At 34.2% G+C, this 19,739-nt stretch overlaps 1 protein-coding gene across 1 annotated transcript in view; it reads right to left on the minus strand.

Annotated features, from left to right (window-relative positions):
- Positions 1-856: 856 nt before the first annotated feature.
- Positions 857-19,739, minus strand: part of cmip (c-Maf inducing protein) — a 49,450-nt gene continuing 30,567 nt past the window's right edge. Inside the window, exons 11-21 of the mRNA XM_056477947.1 lie at positions 18,963-19,028; positions 16,372-16,398; positions 14,299-14,347; positions 14,037-14,144; positions 13,828-13,944; positions 11,998-12,138; positions 11,749-11,796; positions 10,627-10,773; positions 6,856-6,961; positions 6,071-6,141; positions 857-3,498 (exon numbers count right to left, since the gene is read on the minus strand). Coding sequence (XP_056333922.1) covers positions 3,445-3,498; positions 6,071-6,141; positions 6,856-6,961; positions 10,627-10,773; positions 11,749-11,796; positions 11,998-12,138; positions 13,828-13,944; positions 14,037-14,144; positions 14,299-14,347; positions 16,372-16,398; positions 18,963-19,028 — 934 coding nt within the window. The 3' untranslated portion in view covers positions 857-3,444. The remainder of the gene's footprint in view (positions 3,499-6,070; positions 6,142-6,855; positions 6,962-10,626; positions 10,774-11,748; positions 11,797-11,997; positions 12,139-13,827; positions 13,945-14,036; positions 14,145-14,298; positions 14,348-16,371; positions 16,399-18,962; positions 19,029-19,739) is intronic.

Raw genomic sequence — 19,739 nt, forward strand, 5'->3', positions numbered from 1 at the left:
TGAGACTTATGGTATATACAGTCAGGTATTTTGGGACACAATTCCTGGCTCTATACACAATTCATTCTTGGCGTCTATACACGAACACAATGGATTTGAGGGAAATGAGGGAATAACACACACCTGGTCATGAAACAGCTGAGAAGCCAATTGTCCCATTATTTTTGGTCCCTTAACAAGTGGGAGACTTGTATGCAAACTGTTGTAATTCCTACACCGTTTACCTGATTTGGATGTAAATACCCTGAAATTAAAGCTGACTGCCTGCAGTTAAAGTTCATCTTCATTTCATTTCAAATCCATTGTGTTGGTGTATAGAGCCAAAAATGTTAGAATTGTGTCGATGTCGCAATATTTATTGACCTGACTGTATTTCTACAGACCATTTTGAAGAATGTAAACAATAACAATGGTCCTAATGTATTTCCTGTTTTACATTTTTCATTTCCATAGCTCCTGAGAATTCTCAAAGGGTCCATACATTTATAACTAACATTACGACAGCTGTTTTAACATTGAGATATGATTGAATTGCCTCTTGTTAGTTATTAAAAGTTTGACAACCAGCAGAAAATCTTCATAGGCCAATGACATCACATTGAAATTATCTATTACATATAAATGTGTATTAATAATTAGATATAAACTTAAAAAAAAAAAAAAAAAAAAATATATATATATATATATATATATATATATATATATATATATATATATATATATATATATATATATATATATATATATATATATATATATATATATATATATATATATATATAATATATATAACAACGTATTAACTAAACTACTGAATGTTCAAGTAAAACTCGTCAATAAACATACGTTGGAAGCGTTCTATTTGAAACATATTCACAGACAGTTTATTTTGATTGAAACTGGTTCACATATTAGGCTTATTTTCCTGTTGAAGGTTGTGTGTTCTCATTACAACAGCCACAGAGCAGCAGCAGCAGCAACCCAGCTGAAGATAGAAGCAGAAAAAACACAGAAGAAATAAGGGCAGCAGTTCTATCTGCAGAAACTCCAGGAGTCATGGGAAATGTAGTTCGTTCTGTATGTACACCACTGGGCCACGGGGACCCCACTCGCATCGCATTAAGACTCAGTCTCAATTCAACATAGCAAAAAGCGCGCTTTAAAGAAAAATAAGATGATGAAAATAATGAAACATCATATGTTGTTGATAACGAGACACTGAAAACACATATAGCACAGTGAGCTCCACAGGATATTACAAATGAATAATCATTTGACTGAAGTATCCAATAGATCAGCCATCATCCAAAGAGATGGCTTTGTTTTTTTTTTGTTGTTGTTTTTTTTAACAAAATGAAGGCTGGGGGGAAACCCAGCCCCCTAAATCCTTCCCGAAAAATGGTCCGTTGTTAAAATCGAAGACCATTACGAAATGTCAGTCACATTACCAAGGCTTGAGTTTCACCAGTGTACAAGATGGCACAGGTTCAAGTCCACTCACAAACGCACCTTAATAACACACATTCTCAAATTGAATCCATCGGTTTAATTCACACACACACACAAACTCTGTCCATCTTTCACTTTAAGAAACATTGATCCATATGGTAAGTGGTTGAAGGGGGCTAGTGATTTTTACCCTTATATTAAAATCTGTATGATCAAATTGCAACATGCAAAAAGAGAATTAACGAACAAACGGCCAACAAAAGTGGATAAAACTTCAGAAAAAAAAGAATTCAAATACAATAACAGTGCACTTGGTCTAGGAGCGGGAAAGGGAACCAAAAAAAATATATAGGTGACCGTATGCATGAATCTCAAAAACGAAAATGAAGGCAACAATGAGTCTCTCAAAATCTTGAGAGAAAGAGAACTCGGGAAATTATATATACACTCATATGTACATTTTACAGTATGCAACTACGCAAGATGGCAGAATATAAGTTGGTGCCATTATGGCACCCAGTACGAATCGCCCCACCACCCCCATCTCCGGACGGCATCTATATCTGTATGAAACCGAACACACACGCACACACAAGCTGGACCTATGAAAACTGCTACTTTCAAGACGGGGCGGCGACTCTGTCTAGATATATTTCAAAGTGGGAGTTGAGACAGACGCGCCTTTGTAAACATAAGAAAACTTCTCGATTTAAGTTACGACGGCAATCGATTGTTTACTTCCAATTGTTTTTCTTCTACCTCATTAGTCGAGCGATTGACTGTAACTTATTACAGAGTTCATAAACTATACGTCGATCACAAAAGCGAGAAAAACGAAATATAAAAAGGTTGAACTGCATAACATAGCACAAATCTTGGCTCGATTTGATATAAATATGCGAACATTGTCGACCGTTGTGGCAGGACGCTCGTGGTGGACTCCTATCGACCACTAGAGGCGAAGTTTACAGAGAATAATAAAGCCTGTTTTAAAAGTCCATAATGTTTCTATGTACAACTTTAGCGGACTTCAGTTGCTATATGATGCAATCTTTACAGAAAACAATGTTTTAGGCACCATCTTGGTTCAGTATGCTTGACAAAAGTTCTTAAAAGGACCAGAAAAAAGGGGAAGTAGTCCCAGTCTACTTCCTGGACGATGTTCTCTTAAATATGGGTGTGAAATTAAAATTACACTGTACAATGTGGCTAAAAAATAAAGAAGAGGAGAAAGAAAATGACGAACAAAAGAGATTTTTTTTTCTGAGCAAAGCCCCTGAAATGTCCGCATTAAAAATGGGGTCGAATTTCTATACAAACACACACATATATGAAAGCAGTGTATGGAAAAATATGCTTATTCAAGTTGATAAAAATGATTTTCAGAGCGATAGAGATATAGAGATGACATGTCGAGAAGTCAACACTTCTCATGTTTTACACCAGAAGTCTCTCTCTTGAGAGAATGCACTAAATGACGAACTCTGAACCGAGAAGACCAAGCACACATGTAACAAGAACGAAAAAAATAACATGAAGTGGAAATGGCTTTCCACACAGGAGGTGATATCAAAACTGTACTGGAATGTGGGTCTGAATATTCAGGCCTTCACCAGACGCTGGTGCCACAGGGGAAATGGCTCCAGGTGGTTCAAGGAGAAAAGAGATGAATCAAATTGTCTTTTTAGGGAACGAAAAAAGGTACGGGTTAAAACAAGGGCCGTTGTGCCTCTGGGGAAGTTTGAGAGAGAAAAAGTCCCCTGATGATGTCATTAGAAAGATTTCTGTGCTGTCTGATGATGTCATGAAACGTGTTCTGGCATTCAGAAATGCCGCTTTGAAGAGCGTCCTTGTTTTCTGATGAGACACTAGATGATTTTTGAGCATTTATGATATCACAAGGTCCTTGTGTGAATAAATACAGTCGTCCTTTTCTTGATTATGTCGAATTCGGATGATGTATAAGCGACTTAAAATCTCCTTGATGTGTTGTGTTCACCATGCCTCCGTGTAGCGAACATCCACTTCCTTTAGATTGGGTAGTTTGGCCTTTGGGAAGAGAGAGAGAGAGAGAGAGGTTTAGATGGTGAGATGTTTATAATGTGACATGTTCCTGGTTCAACATCCGTTCCTGGAACAGCATTCCTATCGACCCATCAATCCACTCTTGATTTTAGAGTCAAGGTTACCATCGATTGATAGCTGAACCAGGAACATGTTGTGCTTGTGTAAATCACTATATGCATATGGGCAATAAAATACAGGGAGCGTGATAAGAGTTAAAGGTGAAGCGTGTCGTTTCTGCTCCATTAGAGAGAGCAAATGGAAGTGGAAAATTCGACAGTTCAGATTTGTTTTTGAACACTCCTCTCCCCCACTCTGCTATTGTGAAGTATGCAAACTCATACTTTTGGGTAGGTTAATGTTGCTGTTTTGTGATGGTTGTAAGGATTGTAATAAACTGAAAAACAGATGTCAATAGCATCATATTTGGGTGAAATTAACCAATGAACTTGCACAGCTGTTCAAAAGTTTCTATCTATCTATCTATCTATCTGTCTGTCTGTCTGTCTGTCTGTCTGTCTGTCTGTCTGTCAAATGATTAGTAAACCAACAGTATTTGCTACTATTGTTTATGATTTGCTTTTGTAGTACATTTGGACTATAACCAATGGCACATTCTTAGTAAAACCTGCCTCTGGTTTTATTTCTGGAAGCACGCTGTACATTCATCCTGATAACTTTAAACATGTCAAAAAAAAGTTATTATTATTATATTATTATTTTTAACAGGCATTGTAACCGCATGGTTGACCTCTAATGAATGGATCAACATTAAAGTAAAAAAACCTAAAGTTGCTCAGTATGGTATAAGGAACATGAATAAATGGGTAAAACAATTATTTCACAGTGTGTATATTACAGCAGTGTTTCTCAACCATGTTCCTGGAGGACCACCAGCTCTGCACATTTTTCATGTCTCCCTAACCAAACACACCTGATTCAGATCATCTGCTCATTAGCAGAGATTGAAAGACCTGTAATGGGTTTGACAGACAAAGGACACATCCAAAACATGCAGTGTTGGTGGGCCTCCAGGAACGTGGTTGAGAAACACTGTATTAATGGTTTGATATTTGCATAAATGGAATTTATTACTGTGATTTCAAAGATTTTACAGAAGCCATTTATTCATATGGGGGTACATTTACAAAACAAGGAAAGTGTTTTTGTAAAATTTTGCATACGGGCAGGCAAAAATATCCTCACTCACACAAATGACTATAAAAACGGCATTACGTTTTTTTAATTAATACAATTTTATTTTGAAATGTTTTATAACAAACACCCTTCCTGTCTTTAATTTTTCACAATTTAATGCAATAACAATTTTAAAAAAACTCTTTTAGCTAGAAGAGCCATTCTTATCATAGGTCATTCCTCCATCACATGAAATGTGGATCCAAGAAATCTTTAGCTACATAAAACTTAAGATATGATGTTTACTTGCACGATCTCTCAAATCCTTTTACAAGACCTGGAAAATTCATGATGTTTGGAATTGAATAGGGAGACATAATATAGGCTGTATGGAAGCATCAAAAATGAAAATCGTCATCATTTAGTTGCCCTTTACTCGTTCCAAAACAGTTTTGTTGTTGTTATTCTGTTCAACAAAAAAGCACATTTTAAAGAATGTTGGAAACCATGTACTCACTGGCCACTTTTTTAGGTACACACACTAGTACCGGGTTGGACCCACCTGTTTTAGACTATATCAAAGGCTTACCCTGTTCTGTTAATGATTGATGGATGGATGGATGGATGGATGGATGGATGGATAGATGGATAGATAGAATATCGACTCTTGATCTTTTCATATATTTAAACTGTTGATTTTTACTCTTATTTGCTCATTTATTTGTAACCTAGCTTAATTTTTCAGAGAATTTGTTTGTTTTTCATTTTTTTTTAAATCATTTTGAGAGGAAGACAGTCTATTATTTGTTCGTTCTGTATTATAAACTATGTATTGTCTTGTTAAATACCAAAAAATAAAAACTCACTGACCCTAAATTTTTAAAAAACGAAGCTTCAATTTTGGTATATTAAACTTGCATGGGATATTTAAAGGTCCTGTGAAAATTAAAATAATTTGTTTTAAGGATATCTATTGGCTAGTGTGCCCCGAAACAGTGACAAAATTCGCATTTAGAAGACATAAAACAAATATAAACACGTAAAGCTTGCAGTTTGTCACTTCCGCCTAAATCGATCAACTTTTTTCACATCATGTCATACTTCAGTTTCTCATCAAATCTTGACCAATCAAATCTTCTCTACCACCCAACATGTCCCGCCCCCTTTAAGACGCTTTTCATTTGATGCGCTTGAGCTCAATCACTCCCTGGCAGAGCTGTGATAAAACAAAACGCTATTGGCTGTTTTTTTTTTAATGGGAAGGAGCTGTTCTATGTCCCACCCTCTCTTCATTTTTCAGTTGAGATTACGTCAAACATCGAATTAAAAAAATGCACATTTCAAAGCACTTCACGCGACATTTAATATCATACACTTCAACTTTAAATTCAAGTGTCTGCTAAAATCATCATCCTCTTACCTTCAGGTCCTCGTAGGTGTCTGCGGTGAGTTTAGTGCTGTTCATATTCAGACTGCACAGACTTTTCATCGCTGCAAGGAAAATGTTGCAATAAATTAGCTGTCCAACATGTTAACCAATACAAACCACTAATTAATGCAATCAAAATGTAATAAAAAGGGTCAATTAGAAAAATAGATGAATTCTGTTATCATTTACAAATCTCCTCAGACCTTCATAACAAAAGCAGATGATGGTTTATATGATTCACATCGCACCTTAAAAAATAGGTGCTATTGAAAGCTGATAGCTCATCTACTATTACATCTCATTTGTGCTTGTGTTCAATAAAAAAGGTGCCTTTAGACACGTAACCACATTTCCTTGACTTCACTGATGGCAAAAACCACTGGTTATTGCACGTTATGCGATGTGACCACTGAAAATGACATTGGAGATCTGCGGTGGAGAGCGAGATTATTCTCGAACAATGACTGGCTTCAGAAGACGAGAGTCATATTTTATGATACTGCGGAGCTTGATGGTATAAATCAGCAACTTTTGTAAGAGTGTATGAAAAACAGGAGCTCGGACATTGTGTTCTTTGTGTTCCACAGAAGAAAGAAAGTCAGCCATACTGGTCTGGAAGGACATGATGGATTGTAAATCATGACAGAACTGAGAAGGCGGTTGGAATTGTTTTAGATCAAGAGGTTATAAATCTAATCTGTTTCATTTTGGCAGCAGCTGTTTTTCTTTTAGTTTGTAGGTAATTGGATGTAAGATGTGTGTGAATGTGCTCTTACAGCTGAGGGAAAGCAGGCCTGCGTCTGTCACTGGAGTCTCACACAAGTTCAAAACCTGCAGACACGCCAGATGTTCGGATAGCAAACGAAGACCCGCGTCTCCAAACTAAAAAACACAAACCAAATCAATAAATACATTTGCAGATTTTTTTTTCAGCAAGAAGGCATGACATTGCTCAAAAGTGACATTTATAATGTTCCAAAAGATTTCTATTTTAAATAAATGCTGTTCATTTCTCCTTTTTTTCAAGCAGTGATAATAAGTACGGCTGCAACAACGAATCGATTAAATCGATAACTAAAAGCGTTGGCAATGAATTTCATAATCGTTTTGTTGTGTCGCGCAACACAGGGACGTTTGATTATTAAAAAACACTTTAGTTTAGTGCGGAGCGAAGTGAACACAGTCTCTCTCGCGCACTGATACAGAGTTCAGCCCCTCATAGACAAGGATGAGGTGGAATGGAGTTCAACAGCAGGGTCCTACATTTGTTCTGTTTTGAAGTGAGGACCGAAAAGTCCCTGGTGCTGATGTTTTACTCGTTATCCAGCTTGACAAGCATGACAAGTTGGCGTTAGCTCGTTTACCTTTAGAGCGGCGAACTGAGAAAATCAAACAGAGCTTTGGCACGATGTCTGGCACTGAGCCAGAGAGAGCTCGCGCTAAGCAGAGCTCTCAGTAAGGGACTGTCGGAAAAGTGCTTCTTTTTTTTGTTTTTTGAAAACAAAACCAACTTAACCCCGCTGAGAAAGACATGTCATATTATCACAATTCTGCAGCGTTTTAACCGCCTAATACTTAATTTATGTTTTAGACATGTAAATACAAACACGTACTAGTAAAACAATACATTTAGAGTTTGTAAAACACAAGGAAGTCTAACAATCCATTCAAATATAATTGTGTTTTATTTATATCAGATACACATTACACATAGTGAAAGTAACTATAAAGTTGAATCTATTCTTCTCTAAGTTTACCAGCCACTTACTTGTATGTATTTGGGGAGTAACTGTTGAATTTATTTTGCTTTTTATAAATGAGGCAAACGTGCGGCCGCAAGTAAACATGGCGACAACCATCTCACGTTATAGATCACGATCACTGACAGGTGTATGTGAACTGGTAAAACTTTTGTTTGAGGTCATATCTCATTAAGATTATTTTTCTTACCCAATTTGCAAATAATTTAACTTGTTTTAAGCAAACAATCACTTAATTTTGAGGTGTTTTATTTCTTCAGAAAACAAGACATAATTTCTAGTCTAGTATGTATCTTGATTTAAAAATATGTAGATATTTGGACTGAAAACAGGAGAAAACTACTTAGTTTTTAATTTTATTATTATTTTATTTATTGTTATAACAGCTCAGGGATGAGCTTTTTTGAATAAACGGTTAGAAATTAATGCTTTTCTTTTAATTTAAATCCGATTAATCGAAAAAATAATCGACAGATTAATCGATTATTAAAATAATCGTTAGTTGCAGCCCTAATAATAAGAAATGCTTTTTGAGCATCCCAGGAAAGATTAAACCATTATAATATATTCAAATATAAACAGAGTTTATTTAATGCATTTATTAGTTCACCTATTTGTCTTTTTATATATTAGTGTCAACATTGCTAATTGTATATTGTTTTGGGAGTTTTGGTTTTTTTTGGGAGTATGTTGTTGTACTTAGCACTGTCTGTATTTTGCACTGTCATATTTTGCACTGTCATATTTTGCACTGTCTGGAGCCAACACCTAAGCTTTTCGCTCATCATAGTACACATGTTGCTGATGATGTCACAATAAAAAGTGATTTGATTTGATTTGTGATTAAACTTTGAAATATATTCAAATATAAATAAAGTTTATTGAAATGTATTTATTTGATCAAATTAAATCAACCAAGTTTTATTTTATTTGATTCAATTGAATGGTATACAAATACAAAAATGGTTTTTTTAGCATCAAATCAATAAATGTGTAAAACTGTTATTTTCCCATTAATTATAATTACATTCTGTCCTGATTAATTTGATATTTTTTTCTGAACAAAAATAGAGCCATCTTACAGAAGACACAAACTAAAATGCTATTCATTCATACTTTTTTTTTTTTTTTAAAGCAGTGATAATAAGAAATGCTTCTTGTGCATCACAGGAAAGATTAAACCATTATAACATATTCAAATATAAAGAATCTCTATTTAATGTATTTATTAGTTCAAATTAAATCAAAGTTAGTTAAATCAAATTAAAGTCAAATTGTATTTTATTTGATCAAATTGAATGGAAGATGGGCCAAATAAAAATAAAAGATATTTCATCATCAAATCAAAAGTGTAAAACTGTAATTCGTCCATGTATTAAAATTAAAATGTGTCCTGATTAGTTTTTTTCTGAACAAAAGCAACATCAAATCAAATCAATAAAGAGTGTAAGTTATTTTTCTATTAATTATTATTACAATCTGTCCTGATTAATGATTTTTTTTCTGAACAAAAACAGAGCCATCTTACAGTAGACACACAAACTAAAATATCATCTATTCATACTTTTTTAAGCAATGACAATAAGAAATGCTTCTTGTGCATCACAACTTTAAAATATGTTCAAATACAATGGGGGTTTATTGAATGTATTTATCTGTTTAAAATCAATCAAACTGCATTTTGTTTGATCCAATTAATTACTAATTCTAATTATAATTAAAATGTGTCCTGTGAAAAAAAGAACCATTTAACAGAAGACATACAAACTAAAATATAATTCAGTGTTTGTACATCCTGTAAATATGATTTGTGGGAGCAATAACTCTTTTGCGCTGCAAACTTGTTGGTGTGTTTCTCTTGCCACCTTTTACCATTACTTTATTCTTTTGGTCATCTAAATGTTACTCCTTTTAAATTCCTAAACATTTTCCATCAAGGGTCGCAACACAGTGTAACAATAGTTTGTACACCAAAACTCTTATCAGGCATATTTAGAAAAATTGTAACTTAATGACTAATCACAAGACTCTTTTTAAAAATTGACAGTGCCAAGATACTGCAGTTTTAAATCATTATACATCACCACCATCCTTCAAACTACTTGGTTTTACCAGTTTGTCATCATAAGCCGTTTTTAATACTCTAAAACCTAATCAAATTTAATACGATGACTACTTCTTTTATATATTTAATTAAGAACAGATCCAAATAAGATAGTTAAAATAAAATAGTTTAATTTTTACATGAATGTATCTTTTACACTGAATAATGATGTAACATTACTTCACCAATATTTTGACATTTCATTTTCACAGACGCTAAAACAGACACTTTACTTACATTTAATATACTTTTATGCAAATGAAACCACTTTTTGATGCAGACACTGAAATCTTGTCTATGACCCACTTATATAAAGTGTTTCTAAAGAACTGTGATGTTTCTTCATGTTCATTCTTTGAAACATGCTAGAATAGGGTAACACTTAACTTTAGTTCTCACTATTAACTAGTGGCTTATTAACTGTATATTATTAAGATCTGAGTTGTTTATTAATACTCATCAAGTACATATTCTGCATGATATTATTCTACATGCCTAATGCTATTCCATTATCTAAACCCAACTACCACCTTAATAACTAATAATAAGCAAATTAGAAGTTTGTTGAGGCAAAAGTCACAGTTAAGGGTTTACAAATACCAAGAAACATACTTTAAAATAAAAAGTGCCCCATAACAGTAAAGATTTTTTTAAATGGTGTAACCAAGCAGATGAAAACAGACCTGAGTGGACCACAGGTTGAGCTGTTTAAGAGATGGCAGTTTGATGAGCTGTTCGGCGCAGGCACTGGTGACGTTGGTGAAGGCCAAACTGAGGTTCTCCAGGTTACCAAAAGAACCAGAGCTCAGCAGACGGGCCAAGTCAGCATCCTAGAGTCAAAGAACAAAGCCCTTGAGGATGGATTTTTGGCTGTGCAATATGACAATATATACTGCATCATGTGGACAAAATAAAAAGTCTGTGGTTTCATATTATGTACTGTTGATTATTTCATGGTGCACAAGATACATTGTTTTTGTTTACGCTAATAATTTTTTCTTTCTTTTGTTTGTAATTAGATTTTCTAATCTCAGGAATGTTAAGAAAACGATAGTTTGTTGTACAGTTGGCGGTTCACTTCCGTTATTTGGAACGATGGCATTCATACCAGAAGTGAACCGGACCAGAGTTCGCCTGCACTGTACCCCAGACCACCTTTTTCAGGCACACTCGGGAACGGTTCACGGGTGCGCATCCGAGTTCAGAAGACATAGTCACACTAGCTAAACATACCGTACTCTGACGTCAAACGAACCCGGGTGCAGACCAAAAGTGCTAGTGTAAAAGCACCCTAAATATACTTGGGCAGCCGTTAATATACCCAAGTCTATGTGTGGGAAGCACTGTATATATATATATATCTTATCTAGCTTATCTAACAAAATAACTTACGATAACGGTCCAAAAACTAGTACACCCAAATTTATACATTAAAAATCAAGAGAAAAAAAAAAAGGAAAAATTTTGTTGAAATTTTCTAAGTTGTATTTTTTTGTAATATTTTGCTTGAATTTAATAGACTTATCTTTCAATTACTAAATACGTTTTGGTGACTAAAATATTATTTTAATAAATATATCTGTTCAATAAATCTCTTTTGTTTAAATGCACCAAAATACATTGCCTATACTCACTGAGAAATTTATAAAAATATTCATTTTCAAAATGGGGTGTACTCAATATAATACTCACGCGCAGTATATGTGATATAAGATTTTTGTAATATCGCCCAGCCCTATATGGTTTCAGAAAAAAATAACAACATGCACGAATACACATGGTAATTTCCACAAACACAGACTCACCGTAGATTTCGAGGGCAGAGTGAGTCGAGTAGGGCCTCCTTTTCTTTGCTAAACAGAGAAATAGACATTCATTTAAACAGCAGGTGGAGCTTGTGAGTTACAAGTTTAGAAGTAAGAAGTTTGTAAATGGGTCACTTGTGTCTTTCTGTGTTAATGGGAGCACTGCTTTTAACTAAGAGTCAGATCTCAGACTGTGACGCCAGCAGTGGCTGAGCGCGGTCTTATCGAAGTCTTCATTTGTATGCTCACCAGTTCTTTAAGCTCCCTCTGTCTGTCGCACAGCTGCTCGTACATGCGCAGGCCGACCTGGGTACTCTCTAAGGTGGAGATGATCTGAAGCTGGGTGTCCTTGTTCTCTATGATGTTATACTCCAGCATCAAACACAAGATCTGCACAACATACACACACACACACACACACACACACACACACACACAAACAAGGATGAATGTTGTGTCCTACATGTAAGGTTACCAGGACTTTATTTTTAACATTTAGGCTCTGTTTTGGTATGCATACAGTGAAAATGACACTCCTATAAATACTCAGCTACACGACGCCTCAACATTTCTGGTGTCTGTTAAGTTAATATCAAAATGAAAGTTTTCTTATATCATGTTTTCATCTTATTGCTAAGAAAGTGAAACAACGTAGCCAGACTGATGTGACTGATGTTATAAAGTACACTGTTCCCTTTGAAGATTTACCCGACGTGTCCTCAGGATTTTGTTTTCCATATCAAATAACTTGCGAAGTCTGAACTTACAAGGAAAGGATGCAAGACTGAACATTGTGTAGGCTACTTAATACTGAGGAAAAAACCCCAATCAGATAGGCGATTTTAAAAAGCTCAATTTTTGGCACTCGAAAACTCTGGTGTAGTGTGGATGGATAGCCCAACCGTAGCACAACTTATGCATTTTCAAACTAAAATGTGTTAGTGTAAACGGGGCCTAAAATGCATAGAAAATGGCAAAAATGTGTGCAAAATCTGATAAAACTGAGGTATATTTCTGGCTTCAGCAAAATTAAAAAAAATTAGCTACCTTTTATTATGTTTAAGTGCTGATGAAGGCCCACTAAAACAAGTTATACAACATAAGATGGCTATGAAGTGGAAAAAAGGCAACAGTTTCCAATCATGTTTTAAGAAAACATGGAATAAATAGGCAGATATGTGTTTTGAATTTCTGTCTGTAATTACACAGATTATTTAATTTCTAATTTTCAGTTGTAATCGAATGCAATAGTCATCAGTGTCCAGACTGTGGGTGATTCTGAATCTGTCCTTTTAGGTTAATGCTGAGTTCAGACTGCATGATTTCCATAAGCTCCAATTTCGCCGACAGGTTTTGAGAAAAATCGAACACAAATGCCTGAAATCACAGGAAAATCGGTGCTCATTCACATGAGCAACAATCACAGTGTGAACTATCAAAGACGCGATCTGAGAAAATCGCCTATGAGTCGCAGACGCCCGTGAGATATTTGGCATGTTCATATCTGGACCTGTCAGCGATTCAAATCATGCAGTGTGAAATGTGTTCTGATTGAAAATAACATCGGCAATTACCTACAGCCAACGAGAGAGCAGCATCCACTAGTATGGGTATCTGCAGGCCAGCGGGAGGCCAATAAAAGTTTCTTTCTCATTATGTAGTTAATAACAAACGATATATGATGTGAGCTTGCGTTGTTTCCATGTCACTTCTCGCGTGTGTTTGGGTGTGAGAGATGTAGTTTTCGGGTCGAGACAAAGTTATCGGCGATTCTTCCTATTGTAAAGTCATGCAGTGTGAACCCCCCTGTTGCCGATCCATCTTGCAGTGTACAAAGCAGTGACGAAACGCTACCCCAGATAGTCATGCAGTGTGAAAACATCTGTGGCATGACTACTTTGAAAATCGTGCAGTCTGAATTTGGCATAAGACTAGCAAAACTAGCGGTCTCAGAAGTTTAAAGTCTGGTATTTGGAGAAGTTCTCAAGGTGAACTGTCTATAAAGCCTAGACACGTTACTTGGGTGGGCAGCTTGCAACATTTGAAATTAAACCAAGTAATATATTCAATCATATGTACCTCCACCATGGTCTGGTTCCCCCGCAGGGCCAAGAGCATGCAGGGTCCCAGTTTATTTTCAGCCAGCGACAGCAGAAATTTTTTCGTCTTGTAGCAGGAGCCCATGAGGATGTGGACCTGTAAGAACGAGCGATATCAGACCATAAAAGTAAATATAGCGGTAAAACAAAAGACTAAATGCGACGCATTTCATTCAAAGGTTTTCATACCATGCTAGCAAACAACTCTCCATCATCATCACAAGCAACACCTCCAGGACTGTAGAGCTGAAACCAGCCATCTTTTCCAGAGCGCACACTGAGCAAACAGGAGTGGACCTGAAAGAGACACACGTGTATATACGGTTTACAATGGCTGGAGCTCAACAAGCCATTGTTTACTAAGCCTACAGTGGCAACATTAAGCAAGCATGCATTTGAAACTGTAAAGCAAACAACACCCTTTCAGCAAACAGCGGTTTTCCTGTCTCACCTCTTGTCTGGGATCTTCAGCAAACCTCTGAATGACATATTTCAGCTCTCTGTTAAAATGATAAAAATAAGAGCTATTAGGAGACATGAAGCATATCGACTTAAACACTTTTAGTAATGATTCTGTCATCACTTATTCATTTTATATTGCTATAAACACATATTTCTGGGTTTTTTCATGCAGTTACAATTAAAAGTGACAGAAAGCTTTAAACAGGTGAAAAAGAACCATAAAGCATATTAAGAAATGGTTTAATAGCATTTTTGCAGATGTCCAAATGTCATGTTTAACAACCTATTCTGAGAAATCTGAGAAATCATGCAAAACAAATCATGAAAAATGTGTGAGTTTTGCTAAACAAATCTACTAATGAGGCATTCTGGGATACATTCTTTGCCAAAAAATAGCTAGACTATTAAATATTTGATCCCCTTTTTATTTTTGATACAGCTACGAGCAATATTTACTATTGAATTTAGAAGACTTGAAATGTTGTATGGACTATTTTGTTGGTGTATTTTGTCAAATTGGAGCTTGAAAAGGTTTATAAAGGTGACCAGTCAGGACATTTTCTTTTACAGTTGTTACACAGAACTAAGAACGTCCTTCATGTTTGAAAACAGGGTGGAAAAATGATGAGTGAATTTGACTTTTTGTGTGAACTATACACTGAAGTATCATAATGATTACGCCTAACTTTCAAATCTTCACCACAACTCTTAAAAAAGCAGTTCAGCCAAAGCTGAAAAACCTGAATTTCTTTTGTAAAAATATGAAATGTAAAAAAAGTATTTTGAAGAAATTTGAGAAACAAATAATATTATTTTCAAAATATCTTCCTTTATGTTTCATGTATGATCATTTACTCACCCTCGCGTTGTTGTCCATGGAAAATAAAAGATATTCATAAGAACCCATAGAGAAAAATCACTGACACATAATTTTTAATATGTAATTATATATTTAGTCTTCTTTTATGTTCCACAGAAGAACGTCACTGAGGGTGAGTAAATGATGACATTAGTTTCACTTCTAGGTCAACTATCCCTATCCAAGCCAATCACACGGTTAGTCATTCTCATATTATACATGCATTTACTTGTTATTTTATATTTATAATGACTTTGCAAGTGAATAGATTAAAATAAATTCAATAATTATTTCATTTTTAAATTAAATAATAGTTGCCAACATGCATTTTGATCAAGTATACAAATACGTTTAAATATGCAAATTATGGATTATTTAATTATATGTGCACCAATTTGCTGACATTCCCACAAAGAAAAATCTGAACATTATCTGATCATAAATCTGATCAAAATTTTTGCTTTATTTTTTGACACTGTAAGACGTTTTTTTTACAGAAGGGATTTTGAGAATAGTTTGGTGTATGCAAGTGCTGCTGAAGTAGAGATTTATGCCTTAATGCGGGAAAAAATAAAATAATTTGTGAAAAGCTTTATCAATTTGTGTTTTTAGATATTGATTAAAATACATAGTTTTAAAGACACAAAATGATAAAGTGGGACAAAGGAAACACTTAAAATGTATTTTGAGTGCAGGAAAAAATAAAATAATTTGTGAAAAGCTTTAAAATTCTGTATTTTAATCGATATCTAAAGACATAAATTGATAAAGTGGGACAAAGGAAACACTTCAAATGCATTTGAGTGCAGGAGAAACTAAAATAATTTGTGAAAAGCTTTAAAATTCTGTATTTTAATCGATATCTAAAGACACAAATTGATAAAGTGGGACAAAGGAAACACTTAAAATGCATTTGAGTGCAGGAGAAACTAAAATAATTTGTGAAAAGCTTTAAAATTCTGTATTTTAATCGATATCTAAAGACATAAATTGATAAAGTGGGACAAAAGAAACACTTAAAAATATATATTTTGGGTGTTTTCTTTAAATTTGACTGAAAAAAAAAAAAAAAAAAAAACAATTCATACAAAGTTTAAAATCTCAAAACGGATAAATGCATGAAAAAACAAGCCTACAGTGTCTTTGGCATAACCCTTGTTTAAGCATAATTCTTTAAACTATAGGATCAAAACCATCACTTACTTTGTGAATTTGGCATGTGCGAGGGCCCTAGAAGAAAAAGCAAAGCGTGAAATCATTGACTCAACTCAGACACTCAAGAAAAAGACAGTGTTGTCATTCCACATAATTACACAAGTTGCTTTCTGAGTCTATATGCAGTCGCGCTTGCCTCGGCATGCATGATGCTACAGTTTCAAGTGCCGTGTGTGTGTCTGGAAGGACCTCATCAAATGTTCTTTACATGTATTTCACAAGTGCTCTGGGATGCTGTTAACTTTTTCTAATGAAGGCTGGAAGCTCATCGTGGCGTACGAGTGCAGGTGAGCCCCCGCCACCTGTTGTTCTGTGTCCTGCAGGGCCAATTACAGGAGCCACAGAGGACCACAGACGCCTCACCCAATACCCACAATCCCACAGCAGAGGCACAATACACAATACCGCGTCAGACCTCACTCTCCTGAGATACCAGTGCACCGCATGTACACACGGAGCCCCGGCAGCACTATGCAGGCTACGCATTCAAAATATGAACTCCAAATCATAGTTCACATACTTGTGTTCAAAAGTTTAAGGCTGGAAAGATTTATTTATACATTTTGTTTTTATAAGAAATCACTTTACTTTAAAAATACTGTACAATAGTAAACCGTATTGCAAAGTCTAAATAAATGTTTCTGATTTCATATTAATTTTAAAATTATAAATTTATTCCTGTTGTGTCAATAAAATAATTTTCAGCATCATTACTTCAGGTCTTTTAGAATATTTTCGAATACGCTGATTTGGCTTCAAGAAAAAACGCATTGATTATGCAATCAATATTAAAAACAACTGAGCTACTTAACAGTTCAGTGACATCAGTCATGCACTTTTTTAGGATTCTGATGAATAGAAATCAAAGTTAAAAAACATTTACAGTATTTGAATGTTTTTTTAACATTATACATTTAATCAGTCACTTTTACATTTTTTAAATGTTAGTTTAACAGTTTAAAGTAAACTATAATAGGACATATTTATAGGAGTTTAATAAACAGGGTTTCCACAGGCTTCAGCAAGTTCAATTTAAGACTTTAAGACATTTTTAAGAGCATTATGAATGAAATTTTAGACTCACACAGGGCTAAACGCCAAGATGTTTTTCAAATCGCCAAGTTGCAAAATATTTTTATTTGCCCTATCAAACTTTTTAAAAATATTTTAATAATACAAGAATAATGAAATAATTAGATATTTTTGTTCATTCTAAGCAAAATATTTAAAATATTGTGTCAAAACAAGCAAGCTCTAGTTATATACATACACTTTTTGTTGCACTTTTTATTAGTTTTAATTGCTGTTGTGTCAATAAATTAATTTTCAGCATCATTACTTCAGATCTTTTAGAACATTTTCTAATATGCTGATTTGGCTTAAAAAGTATATTATGCAATCAATGTTAAAATCAATTGAGGTACTTAACAGTTCAGTAAAATCAGTGATGCAGTTTTTTCAAAATACTGATGAATAGAAACAACAACAACAACAACAAAAAAAAACATTAATAATATAACACTAATAAACAGGGTTTCTTTTTAGATTTTAGATTTTAAATTTAAGACTTAGACATTTTTAAGATCATTATGAATTAAATTTTAGACTCACACAGGTCTAAAGGCTAAGGAGTTTTTCAAATGGCAAAGTTGGAAAATATTTTTATTTGTTCAATCAAACTTTTTTAAATAATAAATTTAATAATAAACTGAAAAGAAATGTCTGCAAAATTGTTGCAAACAGTTTATGTGTGTTGAATTCAAACAAACAAATTAAATTTAGTAATGTTTAACTTAATTTGCTTGTTTAAAATCAACCCAAATATTTTTTTACAACCACTTAACCCTTTAAGGTGCAAATGTCACCTTAACCACTTAACCTTTTAAGATGGATTGTTGGTGATTGGATGAGTGTTGGCCAGATTGGGTAGATATACATGAACAAAGGAAAAATAAGACCTGTTTAAAAAAAGATTTAAGACCTACAACACAATGTTTCAGTAAATTTAATGACTTTTTAAGGCCTAACATATTGTTTTTGAGATAAGACATTTTAAGACCACGCGGACACCCTGATAAACAGAAATATCACCTTGATTTATTCTCTATCAAACTATTTTTCAAAGTTTTCCAATAAAAAAAATACATAGTTTTTATGGATTCCATTTTTCAGTTCAATGTTTGTATTATTTTAAAGGTTCAAATGTAAAGATCAAAATATGTTCAATTAACTTGAATCATGAAACATCAATTTTACAACAAATTATAAAGAGTTCTTTTTTTATTTAAAAATCCATGGAACAACTGTACTATTCCAATAATGTTTTACATTTTTTTTTTATTTACATCTTATACTGTTTTATGTACATTTTAACTGTAAAAGTGCTATTCTTACTTTCACTTCTTGTGTGCAAACTGTTGTAAATTTCAAAACTTCTTTCAGCCGTGATTGAAATAGATCTCTATTCGATTCTAAATTCAAACCTCGTGCCATTAATTGACAGCTAAAAGTGAAGATCAAGCAACTGTTAACGAAGAAAGCAATGGTAATCAGGGTGAGAAGGATGTTAAAGCTCTTACTCTTTGGGGAAGGGGATGGGTTGAAGCAGGCTGGCCAGTGCTGGTCTCCAGTCATCATAGTCAGATCTGCAGAGAGAAAAGGCCAGATGGAGAAATTAGAGATTCAGAGACGGGAAGAAAATAAGAATCTTATGTAAGATCGGCCAGTGAAAGCTAAAACCTCCGAGGCTCTGCAAACGGATGCTTCACAATAGGATCAGGTGGAGGTGGGAAAGGCTAAAAAAAGATTCAGCTCAATGAATCTGTTAGAAATAGGCAGACTGGCCTAAGGTCAAGCCTGTGTGTCGGTATAGTTGAGTTGGCTTTTTTTTTTAGATCCTAAAATGAACATTTATATACAACAGAGGACAATTAGCAGTGTTGAAATAGAAATAAACAAAAAATTGCAATGTTACACTACATCTGTGCTGGCACAGTTTGAATAGACTAGCTCAAATAACTAGCACAACAAATCAAACAAAATCCTCATTTTCTGCAACACAAATAGTGATAGCATGTCCATTTAATTTAAGCAAATCATGTGGCTTCAGATCATTTATTGTAGAAAATTGATGTAGCTACATAATAAAGTTACGGTGTATGAATATATAATAAATACTGTTATATTATATTTTACAATCATGCAATTAAATAGTTACTACTACTACATTTTTGAAAAGATTATATTTCAACTTACACATAGAATATATGTATTTTTATGACACTCATTATATTTTTATTGTATAATGTAATAACATTATTATCTGGCTCCTTGTTATTTAGTTAACAACTTTCTCA

Source organism: Danio aesculapii, chromosome 18 (genome assembly GCF_903798145.1).
Source record: "Danio aesculapii chromosome 18, fDanAes4.1, whole genome shotgun sequence".
Taxonomy (NCBI): Eukaryota; Metazoa; Chordata; class Actinopteri; order Cypriniformes; family Danionidae; genus Danio; species Danio aesculapii.